Here is a 13,328-nt window from a genome sequence, read left to right as displayed (position 1 = left end):
TCACCAAGAAAAACTAAAGCCTAATGCAAAACACACATGAATTGAGAAGTTTTTTTAAACATCAAAAGCAAAATTTTGACTTGATACAGGGATCGGGTCGATTGAACCTGTTGTTTGAAACCAAAAGATGCAGAAACCGCGTCCTTCATTTTCATTTTTGTTTTACCACGAAAACAATCAGCTTACATGTGGTTTGGCCAGAATGAAATAAGCGCATCTGTGCTGTGTTGGCCAAGCCATTGAATATCTATCAGCATCTGTGCTGTGCTGTGCTGGGGAGTGAATTTACTGTCATACAGTGCTGTGCTGTGCTGTGCTGGGGAGAGGTCTATGGATGACAAATGATTTGATTTGATAGATGCCGATGAGAAGAATAATTGACTGATGTAATTGTTTTTTAAATAAAAATATTTCAGGAGACTCAAAAATATCGTTGGTCTTTCTCTTTGCATTGTGACTAAAGGACCATGATAAGCTTGCCCATTAAAAGGTATTCAAACTTCTCACCCATAACTAGGTTGTTAAATTGTAATTGGTTAAGAGTATATATATATATATTAATTATATATATATATATATATATATATATATAAATTATTTATTAACTATCTCAATTAAAAAAAATTATTGTTGTTTTATGATGTTTTATAATTTGCGTTGAATATTGAATTTTGATATAATAATTTGTATGCGGTTTAAAAAACATGGACATTATTTCATAATTTAAGGTAGTATTGATGGGTATACTTTATGTATTAATGGGAGTATATTTTATAGCTTTAAAGAATGTAATTGAAATTATTTCATAATTTAAGGTAGTATTGATGGGTATACTTTATGTATTAATGGGAGTATACTTTATAGATTTAAAGAATGTAATTTAATTGGTTTTTTAAAGTTTGACCAAGGTTGGAATTTGACAAGTATTAATTTTATTTAAGACTTGGGTGATTTCTGATTTTCCAAAACAATTATCGATGCCATAATGTAGCTTTTTACATGGGTGTTTTTAACCATCATTGCACGGTGTTATCAATGATTTGGGTTTATGAAGGGGACGAAATTAAATACATATTACTAACCAAAAACATAGAGATATAGTGAAACTTGATTTCAATTAAATAATGGAAAATGTTGAAAACCGTATACAAGTAGAATGAAAGCAAACTAGCTCGAAAGGTGGTAGTTTATCTATGAAAAGAGATGTGGCGGCTATGCGTCTTCTTAAACTATATTACAATGAGGCTCCCAGGCCTTTTTATCGTGAGGAATCAATAAGAAAACCCTAAACATCCAAAACTTAACCTAGGAGATGAAGCATCAAAGCCTTATGGGCCCTGATGGGGTGATTTGGAATGTCAACTTCCTGGGGTCATAACTTTGGCATATGACCTTCATTTGGCGTGCACGATAACTCATTGGAAAAGATATATATCTGAGGAGTACAATTTCTTACTACTAACTTGTTAGCATGTTTCCCCAAAAAATGTTGTTCAGGGCCTCAAAACAACTCTGGAAGTTTGGAACTTGAAAATTGCCAAAATAGGACTTGTGTTGTGAGTCAGGTGGAATAGGTGAGTGGTCACTAATATCCACCTAGATTAGTCCTCCCCCCTTAGGAAGCAATGGTCTCCATTGCATTGAGTGTCTTCATTAGATGGAGAAATTTGTGTTGAACTTGGTCCCTAGTGAACCACTTACCTTGGTGCAGAATTTAGCCTACTTTGACAACCCGATATAGCTAGATCCTCTATTGGAAGTTGTGTGTTCATGATGTGATGAATTGTAGCTCGTTCAATGCAATCTGGGTTGAGCTTTGTTGATGTCTATTTCTCTATGATTTCTAATGTTTCTAATAATGGTGGTGTAACACCCCCTTCCAGGTCTACCCAAAGTAAATGCCAACGAGGGTAAACATGAGGAGAGATGCTACTATGGTCATATTCGACCTCCTATGTCACCTTAAGGAAGTGGAATCGACAGAACATCACATACAATCATCCAACATCATCTTCAGAACCCTCGGGAGACAAGTCAACCACTCAGACACTCTGTCCCTGGGTCTCACTGTTATTCTTAAGCTCTTAGGCCATAGTCGCTCTCATGCTATGGGCAAGGGAGCAACCAGAAACCCAAATTCGCTCTCACAGGCCTGCCTGCCAGCGACTGTGGACCAAAATTGCTAGTTCTGTGCCAGCGACCCCGAGATTTAAGCCACTTTTCTAGCCCAGAATCCTGGCCTCTGCCCATAACTTGTTGTAACTTCTAGAATTCATTAAAAACATGATAACAATGTTGATCAATCAAAAATCACCCTTGGGACTAGGCCTGAGCATCCCCAACTGGGACTGACATTTTGTAAAACACTTGGCATCAATGCAACCTACAGGTTTAGGATACAAGACAGAGCATAAATGCTAGAAACAACTTATGAAACATAACCAGAAGGATCACCTTCTTCTCCATTGAACTACTACATCATCAATTAGGTGTTGCATCCATCCATTTAACAATTGCGAGTAAATATATGAAATAACCATGACATCAACCAGTCATTCAATCATGCTTATAACCAACATAAAAGCATATAAATATCAGAGATATGACAACCATTAAATCCACATATAAATTAGTGCAAAAGTAAGAGAACTTAACTTTTATTAATCATAGGCAAATCCGACCAAGTTTGGGACTTCCACATACCACCCGACCATAGACATGGTTGAACCAAATCTCTCTTTCAGCCAGTCACCCCCGTGTCATATTCCAAGCATGAATGTGGGATCTCATAGAACAACTAATCCAAGAACAACCAAGGGAATCCAGAGATTATACCACCTCCACCCTCATCAAACTGTGATCACAGCAAAACCGGTGCTCCGATCACAACCGAACCAAACTTGGAATGCCATCCGGAATCCATCACTGTCCTTGAGTAATTTTCTGTCTCCTTATCTCTTAGGCTTTACTGCAATCCAAACCCAGATCACTAGGCCCTAAACCGAGACTGCTCCCTCAAGTTTTATCGTGTATCCCGCAAAAACCCGTCAAGGGATTCTTAGGCCTTTGGGAATGGAACTTGAGACCACCTCCACCTTGGATCCCGAAATCCATCCAGCAAACCAAAGCTGAAAAACCGAAATCAACATCCCAACATACCATGGCATCCATAAAAAGGCTAGGCTAGGCTGAAATCCACTGTCATAACCATGCCACCGACAGTAAGAGAACCATACACCAACATGCAAAGGCATGCATTTCCAAATAAGCTAGGAAATCACACATGCAAAAGGTTACCTGCAAGTATTCCTGTTGAAGCTGCTTGAGTCATGCTTTCCTTTCCTTGATCCTTGCCTGCTTTTCCTTTCCTTTCCTTTGCTCCAAACTAGAGTGCTCCAAGAAAACTTTAAGTGAGCAAGAGTGAGAGAGAGAGAATAATGAGAGAGCTCCAAACTTGAACTGACAAAAGGTTACCAATTGATCCTCATAAGCCTTTTTATGAATGAGACCTCTATTTTCTTCATTTTCCATTATTTTCCTTCAATTTCCTCCTCACATGCAACCTATGACCTTTTAGCTTACTTTTCTCCTAATTTCCTTTATTTTCATTAATAAATGTGCCAAAAATGCCTTTTTGCCTTTCAATGCCTTTGCCTTAACCTTTACCAATTTTCCTTAGCCAAAACACACATCCAATGATGCTCACTAGGATATCTCTGCCCAACATTCAGCTTTAAATAAGTGTCCCTTAAACGTGGTCTTATTTTTTTCCTTTATTAACTTTTATTACATGAAATTTTCACCAGGGTTGTTACAAGTGGATAGTATGGTCGAAGGCAATCCACATTGAATAGTAGGTGTAGGAAAAGGAAGGGGGGAATACATAGTTTGAAAGCATTGTCCCCCACATCCTTGGTGATGGTGTAAGGTCCATAGCGGGGTGGTTGAAGCTTTGTTGATGGGCTCCTATAAGGCCTTCCTTCTATAAATGTAACCAAACATTGTCTCCCACCTAAAACTTATGTGGCACCCGATGTTAATCATGGCATTATTTGTACTTAGCATTGGTTTTTTGCAATATATCATGGACTTGCAAGCAGATGTGTTGAATTTGTTCAAGAAACTTGGTATTATCGGCTTCAGATTGATCATGTGCAAATTCGACATATGTAGTTGCAAGGGAAGTGTGACATCGATGGGCCCCAATGGTTGAAATCTAATGCCCACTTGAAAGGAATTGTGGCCAGTTGAGCTATGGAGAGCTATATTATAATTGTGTTGAATATAAGGGAGACTCTCATCCCATGTGTGTGGATGTTTAGAGTTGTACATGCGCAAAATGTGCATGATCATCTTGTTTGCAACTTTTATCTGACCATCAGCCTGGGGTGGAATGTGAAAATATGGTGACCCAAATCCCTACTACAACAATCTGATGTTATTTCTCCTACTTGATAATTCTCTTACAAATTTATTTACGGTATTACACAGTAAACATCGAAATAAATACAACTGCAACCTTCACAACATAAATAATATGCGGAAACAAGAATTGAGCAAGAAGAAATAATACACACAAGTGACATCGTTGTTTGTGGACATATGTCCCCGGAAAAACCCAATGCGGGAAAAACAGTGCAGCAGCTGAGGGTTTGTATTATTATGCAATAGTTTCTGAATATAATCTTTAGATGTCTTACTGACTATCCGATACAAAGAATCTGACTGGCAGATAATTAGTGAGAAATACCTCACACTATCACTATAAATTCGATACTAATACAGGCTCTAGATGGCAAGCCCCACACTACCTATGTGTTGCCTCTGTGTCAACCTATGCAATCCAACGTCACAGCTACTAGGCTCTACATCACCCTTCTTGCTAGTCGATTTGCCTCTAGAACTTTGACTCTCTGGCCTTCCGGTCTCACACCCTGGCTTTTGGCTCTTGAACTCGACTCTCCATCAAATTTTGAACCTCCTCACGGCTCTGCGTTGCCTCATCGTGGGTCTACGCTGCCTCTTTTGGATCTCTCTCTGCCTCCTCTGCAACGTATCCCTAGATCAAGAAACTTTCCAACCGAAAAACTATCCCTGACCCACATTGCAAGAAATCTCCTCGATGATCTTTCCAACTGCTCTGCGCTACTCTCTTAAGAAAATCAATCTCTGATCTCTCTCGATGTGTTTTCCAAATTCCCATCAAGCCTCTTCTTATAATCCTCTCCACTTGATCAATCAACAGCCCAGATTAGATTCCAATCAATGGCTCAAATCATTTTTACTTGATCCTCGTCTTCTTCTAGAAGTTTCACCCCCAGTTTAATTAATACCCTTGAATTATTTTAATTTCCTAAGTTTAGACTTAGGCATCCAAAAAATAATTAATTGTTTTAATAAAACTATCTCCATGTGGAATTTCCCAAAACGATTTATGGGTATTCTGGAATACATGTGTCCTAGCCTCCAAATTTTGAGGCTTAGAGCACATCTGATACTACCAGAAATCAACACTCCCTCTTAGCGAGGAATGTGCTCTAGTAATGCAACCTGTTTAAGCATCACCCTGACTCTGTAACATCTCCCTCTGCGCTACTGATGTTTGACATCACTGCCCATCAACTACTGTGAAAATGTTGCATCCATGCTACTGCTGACTTTGCATGTTGCTACCAACTGCATCTGCACTGCAACTTTGCTTCAACTGTTGTTGCTACGTTCTGCAACAACTGCAACGGAAAAACATCCAAAATATTAAACCAACTGTGTTCAGTATGATGCATTTGTCATTCGAGTTCTGACTACTGCTAGCCTTTGCACTTCACTGACGTCGTTATTGTTAACTCTGCTCTGTGCCAACTGCACTACTGCCAACACTAGCTCTGCGTTGTTCAAAATCTGACTACTACTAGCCACTGCATCTGTCACACTGGCACCTGACTGCATCACCTGACACTGGTCCATCCTGCTACTACTAACTATGGGCTCCCGTAGCAAGGTCTTGATCTAAGAGGTGGACTCCTCAAGGATCCTGCCCATCTGTGGTTCTTTCGAACTACAATACTAGATCACCCCATCTCTCCCCTCGAGGTATCTGGGAAATCATGGCAAACTCATCCTCCTCGATCTTTGCAGTTGCAGCCTACGAATCCTGTTTCTCATCCTTGTCCTTCTTCTTGAGAGGACATTGTGTAGCGTAGTGACCAAATTCACCACACCGGAAACATTTGATCTTTGAGACATCCTTCTTCTGCCTCCATTGCTCCTGTTGCCCCTTTGATGCAAGGGTTGCATTCTCCTCCTTCTCCTTGGGATTCATCCCAATGTTTTTGTTGCCATCAAGTTTGCACTTGACTAAGTCTCGCCTCATCTCTTCATGTTGAAGAGCAATCCACATCCTTTCCCATTTCTACAATTTCTCTCTGCCTAGGATACTCTGGACAAATACTTGCCATTATTCTGAGACTGAATTCAGGGCCAACCTCACCATCTTTGTAGGCTAAGGTGATGACCGTACAACTACCAACTGATCTCGAACTTCCTGATGCTTCAATAAGAACGAATCAATGCATTCCCCCTTCTGCATCCTCACAGACCTCATTTTCTCCCCCAAGTACATCTTTCGCTGCTCGGAAGATCCTTGATACAACATAGCCAAGGCATCCCACATCTCTTTAGCCGTCCTTTTGCCAACAATGTGACATACAACGTGATCCCTCACTCCATCGAGGATCAACCGCTTGGCCTTTTCCATCTCAGCCTTGTACTTTTTGAGCAGATCTACATAGGCAGGTTCAGATACCACACTGTTGACATAGACTTTGAGATCATGCTCATCTAGAAGGCAAGAGATCCTAGCCTTCCGGATCACATAGTTGGATGCTTCGTCCAATCGATCTTGATCTCTCAGCCCATTAGCTACCATTTCTGCCAACAAGAAAGTTGAACTGCTCCCTCTCTCCTTTGCGCAGGTGTTAGGCTAGCCTACGCACTCCCTGCTAGATTTAGTATATTTTCTTCTTACTATTGTTGCTCAACAACTAAGAAATAGAATTCCTTCGCTCATAATTCACTGAGGAAAAAATTACCTAAAAAAAGTGTCTTCTTCCTTCTTCTGACGTTTTTCTGCCCCAGCAACTGCTGCAGAAAACTCAAGAAAACTGTGTCCTACCTGAAGACTGCTCAGCGATGGATCTATTGTTGTGTTCCTCCCTCTGCCACTGAAAAATCATGAACTAGAAATCTTACCTCTATTAACTCACTCAGAGAGAGATTTTCCTCGAGAATCTTTCCTTCCTGGCTTGGACTATGAAGTCCCTCTAGGAATTCGATCTGATGCCTACGCAACACTTTGATATCCCTCCTTCTCTTCAACGTTGGGCTCTTTCAATCTTCTCTCTTGCTTCACCTGCGCCAATACCATGTGAAATTTTGGTGACCCAAATCCCTACTACAACAATATGATGTTATTTCTCCTACTTGCTAATTCTCTTACAAGTTATGTATGGTATTGCACAGTAAACATCGAAATAAATATAAGTGCAACCTTCACAACATAAATAATATGCGGAAATAAGAAATGAGCAAGAAGAAATAATACACACAAGTGACACCGTTGTTTTTGGACAAATGTCCCAGGAAAAACCTAATGCATGAAAACCGGTGCAACAACTGAGGGTTTGTATTATTATGCAATAGTTTCTAAATACAGTCTTTGGATGGCTTACTAGCTATCCGATACAGAGAATCTGACTGGTAGAGAGTTAGTGAGAAATACCTCACACTATCACTGGAAATTCGATATTGATCTGGGCTATGGATGGCAAGCCCCACACTGCCTCTACATTAGCCTACGCAGTCCAGCATCACAACTACTAGGCTTTGTGTCACTCTTCTTGTTGGTCGATTTGCCTCTGGAACTTCGACTCTCTGCCCTTCCAATCTCACACCCCAGAATTTGTCTCTTGAACTTGACTCCCTAACAAATTTCGAACCTCATCACGGGCTTTGCACTTCCTCAACGTGGCTCCTTGTTGCCTCTTCTGGATCTCTCTATGCCTCCTCTACAATGTATCCTTGATCAGGAAACTCTCCAACCAGAAAACTATCCCTGCCCCTCACTGCAAGAAATCCCTCGATAATCTCTCTGTCTGCTCTGCGCTGCACTCTTGAGAAAATCGATCTCTGATCTCTCTTGATGTGTTTTCCAAATGTCCATCATGCCTCTTCTTATAATCCTCTCGTTGATCAATCAATGGCCTAGATTAGATTCTAATCAATGGCTCAGATCATTTTGACTTGATCCTCATCTTCTTCTAGAAGTTTCACCCCTAGTTTAATTAATACCCTTTAATTATTTTAATTTCCTAAGTTTAGGCTTAGGCATCCAAAAAATAAATAATTATTAAACAAAATTGTCTCTTGGTGGAATTTCCCAAAACGATTTCTGAGTATTCTAGAATACATGTGTCCTAGCCTCCCTGCAAATTTTGAGGCTTAGAGCACATCCGATGCTACCAGAAATCAACATGGAAGGCAGTTGATTTGATGAGCTAGGTGTCCAACATTGACCAGAGGCTTGACCAGAATGTGCTTAGGAACCTGCTATCCCGATATGATGTGATGGTCTACGGGATCCCAAAATGTACCCATAATCATTCGAAGAAAAGTTTGGCAGTGGATTTTGTTGTGATAATCTTCCTACAAGTAGTAAAAGTGACCATTTTGGAAAATCTATCAATGACCACAAACACACAGTCATTATCATGCTTGGTAGTGGGAAGGCTAGACATATAGTCCATCGAGATGGATTCTTAAGGCCATCCAGGAGTAGGCAAAGGGGTGTACAGATCTTGCTTCTTAATGGTTGGTTTGGCAATGGTGCAAGTGGTGCAAGGCTTGATAAAATTGCCAACATCTTGTCAAAGTTTCAGTCAATAAAAATATGTATGTAGTACTACCATTGTTTTCTCCATGCAAAAGTGCCCTACTACTTAACTGTAATGTTGTTAAAATTGGCAACTGGGGCCAAACTTCATGTGGGTCACCTTATTTATGGATGCTGATATTTTTCCTAGATTCCTCTTGTCAAGAGGTGTAGGATTGATCTAAAGATCATCCGATTCCGACAAGTATTTATGAAGATATGAATTTATTTTGATTATGGACAAATTATCAAGGTCGGCTAGCAACTTATGTAGGCTCAAAATCCCAACAGTCATGTATATTCAACCCCAAAATTTTGCATATAAATACAAGGAGCATTCTCCTCATTTGGACACTTCACTTCTCATCACATATCTCTCTCTCTCCTGCGCAGAAAAAGAGTCTCTTCTCTCTCCTGCGCAGAAAGGCTCTCTCTCTCACACGTGTGGAAAAGAGGACGCAGATTTATAGGGCTGAAGTTGCAGAAATTTACCAGTGTTGACCAGTGTGGACTCCTCTTTGACTACGAGTTTGGTGTGGCAGATTCTCCTTGGAAAGCCACAATTTTTGGCACCGGAAGCAAGGTGATCTGACCTCCGGTTTGACAGATATTGACTGCCCTAGTTTAGGGCTGATCTAGGGTTTGCTACTGCTGATATAAATAAGATTTTTGTACTATTTCTCTCTGCTGAATTATTGAAGATAAAAGAAGATTTGATCAAAGGGTTTCCCCATATTGGGGTTTGTCCCTGGCTAGCCGCCGCATCTTGTGTCTCTTGTCTTGTTTTGTTTTCTGTTGATCGTTTAAATGTTCTATCTGCACTTTACTTAATGTACATGTGATTGCTAATCTGTGGATGATAATAAGAAGAAAAAAACAAGTAAACTGCTCTAAGCATAGAACATACCATAATTTAACATGGTATCAGAGCTGAGGTGAAAACAAATCCCAAGCAAGAGCAAGAGCAAGAGCAATCACCAAAGAGAAGGTTGGCAAGGCTATCTAAAAAAAACTATGGGGTCCTCAACACACTTCCCTACTGAATACAAACTCTGTGAGAAGTCTAACTACCAGGGATGGAAGATGTCTCTCGATCTAACATTAGAAGAACAAGAAGTGTTGGACCATGTGAGAGGCGGAGTTGTTTAGGCTCCATCAAATGCATCCGCTGCTGCCAGGAACAAATGGACCAAGGGAGAAGTCAAAGAAAAGAAGATCATTCGGGACACTATCGACAAACGCTTGGTGGCATATGTTTCTGAGCTGAACACCTCCAAGGAAATCTACGATAGATTGGTGAGTTTATTTAAAGTTAATGATGCAAATCAAGTCCTGTTTCTTAGAAATAAGCTGAAGGAAATTAAGAAGGGAAAAGATGAAAATATGCAAGCATATTTCTTAAGGATCACCAAGATCAAGAACGGTCTCCTATCTATTGGGGAAGTAATTCCTGACAGGGAAATGGCACTCACAACTCTTGGAGGACTACCATCTGAATGGTATATATTCAGGACTACTCTCCTCAACAATAATGTAATTCCTGGATTTGAGGAATTAATGGCAAGATGCATTCAAGAAGAAGCAAGGATGGAAGAACAGGAAATGCCCACACTTAAAGGTCATCCCGTTGCCTTTTCTTCTCATGCTAAAAGAAGAAACAATTCCAAGGCTAAATCCAAAGGAAAGGCTGGACCAAAGGGTGGAAGAAAAGGACGATGTTACCATTGCAATAAACCAGGTCATTATGCAAGGGAGTGTCCTGATAAAAGGAACTCACACCGGGATGATGATCAAAATCCCTCTCAAGGCAATCAAAGAAATGGCAGGTCAAATGGCCAAGGTAAAATGAGTGCTGGAAATCAAGGAAAAGGACAACCATTCAAGAAGGCAAGAAATTCCAGGTATAAATCTAACACTATTGACAATAAGCAAGATGAATATTATCTACCAGCTGCTCTATCTACCACTGCTCCCCCGGACTTGCTGGAAAATTGGCTTATTGATAGTGGTGCCTTAAGGCACTTCACTGGTTACAAAGAAGCTCTCTATATTCTGGTAGAGAAAGAAACCAACCTGGAAATTGTTGTTGGAGACAATTCAAAATATCTTGTGAAAGGCATAGGAAATGTCACTCTTTAATTGAATCAGGGTAATACCATCCACTTACAAGATGTATTATATGTACCTAATCTCAAAAAGAACTTGGTGTCCATTTCGGCAATGGAAGACAAAGGCTACAAGGTGGCTTTTAGCGATAGCAAGGTACGTGTATGGAAAAAGAACTTTAAAGATGCTTTTAGTCTTGGGTTTCGAGTTGATTCATTATATTAGGTCAGAGGAAGTCTGTTGGGTGTCATGTCTTGTGACACATCTCTTCGGTCCGAACTATGGCATCGGAGGTTTGCTCACCTTCATTATAAAGCTCTACTTGATGTAATAAAAATGGTGACCGGGATGCCCGAGTTCAGATTAGAGCAAGAAGGTGTATGTCCAGGATGTGCCGAAGGAAAGCTCAAAAGGGGACCATTCCCCTCAAGCCAAAGCAAGACCTCCTATATATTACAGTTGGTTCACTCAGACATATCCGGTATGATGCCTGTGAACTCCTTGGGAGGATATTTATATTACCTCACCTTTACAAACGATTATTCTCGCAAGACTTGGATATACTTCTTGAAAAAGAAGGATGAAGTGTTCTCCTGGTTTCGACACTTCAAAGCCTTGATCGAGAATCAAACCAAGAAGAAGATCAAGATCCTAAGGACTGGTAATGGGACTGAATATGAATCCAATGAGTTTCATGACTTTTGCAAAGAGGCTGGCATTAAGAGGGAGACTACTACACCATATACTCCTGAGCAGAATGGTGTGGCAGAAAGGAAGGACTGTACGATTGTGGAAGCTGTCTGTGCTATGCTCCATGATCAAATACTTCCGAAGTTTCTATGGGCCGAAGCTGCAAACACTGTCGTATATGTACAAAACCGATGCCCTCATCAAGACTTGGGTTCCAAAACTCCTGAAGAAATGTTCACCGGTAAGAAACCTGACGTATCTCATTTTAGAATTTTTGGAAGCCCTGTATATTTTCATGTGCCGAAATAGAAAAGGAATAAATTGTGTGCATCTGGAAAGAAAGGAATCTTCATGGGCTATAGCGAAAATACTAAGGGCTATAGAATCTATGTAGCTGGTCAAAGGGAAGACTAGCCATGATGTCACCTTTGATGAAGATATGGCTCTTAGCAAAGTAGACAATCTTCCTACTTTAAGGGGATCTAAAGAAGCTGACACCGGGGAACCAAAGGAAAAGGAAGATGAGACGATGTCTGATGTGGAAGAACCTATGGATCCTATTGATCCTCCACTGCCTGAGCCTTCCTCTTCAAGGAAGAGGCCTTCATGGCTTAGGGGGACACTTGATGATGCTGAAGGACACACAGCTCCCTGAGGAACCTTCCGTGAAAGTAAGAAGCTGAACAGGTATCAGGGATACTTGACCATTATGAACATGATCATCCAAATGAGCCTTCATCATTCACAGATGTTGTCAAGCATCAAGTATGGAAGGATGCTATGACCGAAGAATATGAGTCTATTATGAAGAATGATGTCTGGGATGTGGTCCCTAAACCCCAGGACAAGACAATTGTCACTTCAAAATGGCTTTACAAGATAAAGCATGCAGTTGATGGAAGTACAGAAAAGTATAAGGCTCGTTTTGTCGCTTGTGGCTTCTCCCAGAAGGAAGGTATAGACTATGACGAGATATTTTCACCTGTTGCTCGATATACCACCATCCGCTCGATCATAGCCCTTGTTGCTTCGCAAGGATGGAACCTACATCAGATGGATGTCAAGACTGCATTCTTACATGGTTCGATCAAAGAGGAGGTTTATGTGGAGCAACCCGAAGGGTTTGAGATTTATGATCTAGAATCTCATGTGTGCAAGTTGAAGAAGGCCCTCTATGGGCTAAAGCAAGCACCTCGAGCATGGTATGAGAGGATCGATAGTTACTTGATGAAGCTGGGATTCACTAGGAGTGAAGTCGACCCTAACCTTTACTTTAAGGTTATAGATGACAAGCCTCTCATATTGGTGTTTTATGTTGATGACTTCTTTCTAATAGGTGCAGACCCTCTCATTCACAAATTTAAGCGAGAGTTGGCTTCTGAATTCGAGATGAAAGATCTAGGACTCATGCACTATTTCCTAGGACTCGAAGTCTGGCAAAAACCAGGGGAGATTTTCCTATCCCAAGGAAAGTATGTGGTGAAGATACTGGAAAGATTCGGCATGGTGGACTGCAAGCTCGTAACTACCCCGATGGAGCTTAACTTTAAGAAGTTAAGCGGTAGTGCTGCCAAACTTGTTTTATGAAATGCTACCGAGTATCGGC

At 40.6% G+C, this 13,328-nt stretch overlaps 1 protein-coding gene across 1 annotated transcript in view; it reads right to left on the bottom strand.

Annotated features, from left to right (window-relative positions):
• The window catches only part of LOC149205824 (Nucleotide-diphospho-sugar transferase family protein), an 85,467-nt gene extending 85,096 nt beyond the window's left edge, over positions 1 to 371 (bottom strand). The window contains exon 1 of the mRNA XM_089395174.1: positions 108 to 371. Coding sequence (XP_089251300.1) covers positions 108 to 155 — 48 coding nt within the window. The 5' untranslated portion in view covers positions 156 to 371. The remainder of the gene's footprint in view (positions 1 to 107) is intronic.
• Positions 372 to 13,328: the final 12,957 nt, after the last annotated feature.

This window comes from Pinus tabuliformis, chromosome 1_2 (genome assembly GCF_031772625.1).
Source record: "Pinus tabuliformis cultivar Carrire ecotype Pingquan chromosome 1_2, CPIR1, whole genome shotgun sequence".
Lineage (NCBI taxonomy): Eukaryota > Viridiplantae > Streptophyta > Pinopsida > Pinales > Pinaceae > Pinus > Pinus tabuliformis.
The sequence above is the reverse complement of the archived record's forward strand: the minus strand, read 5'-3'. Positions and strand labels throughout refer to the sequence as shown.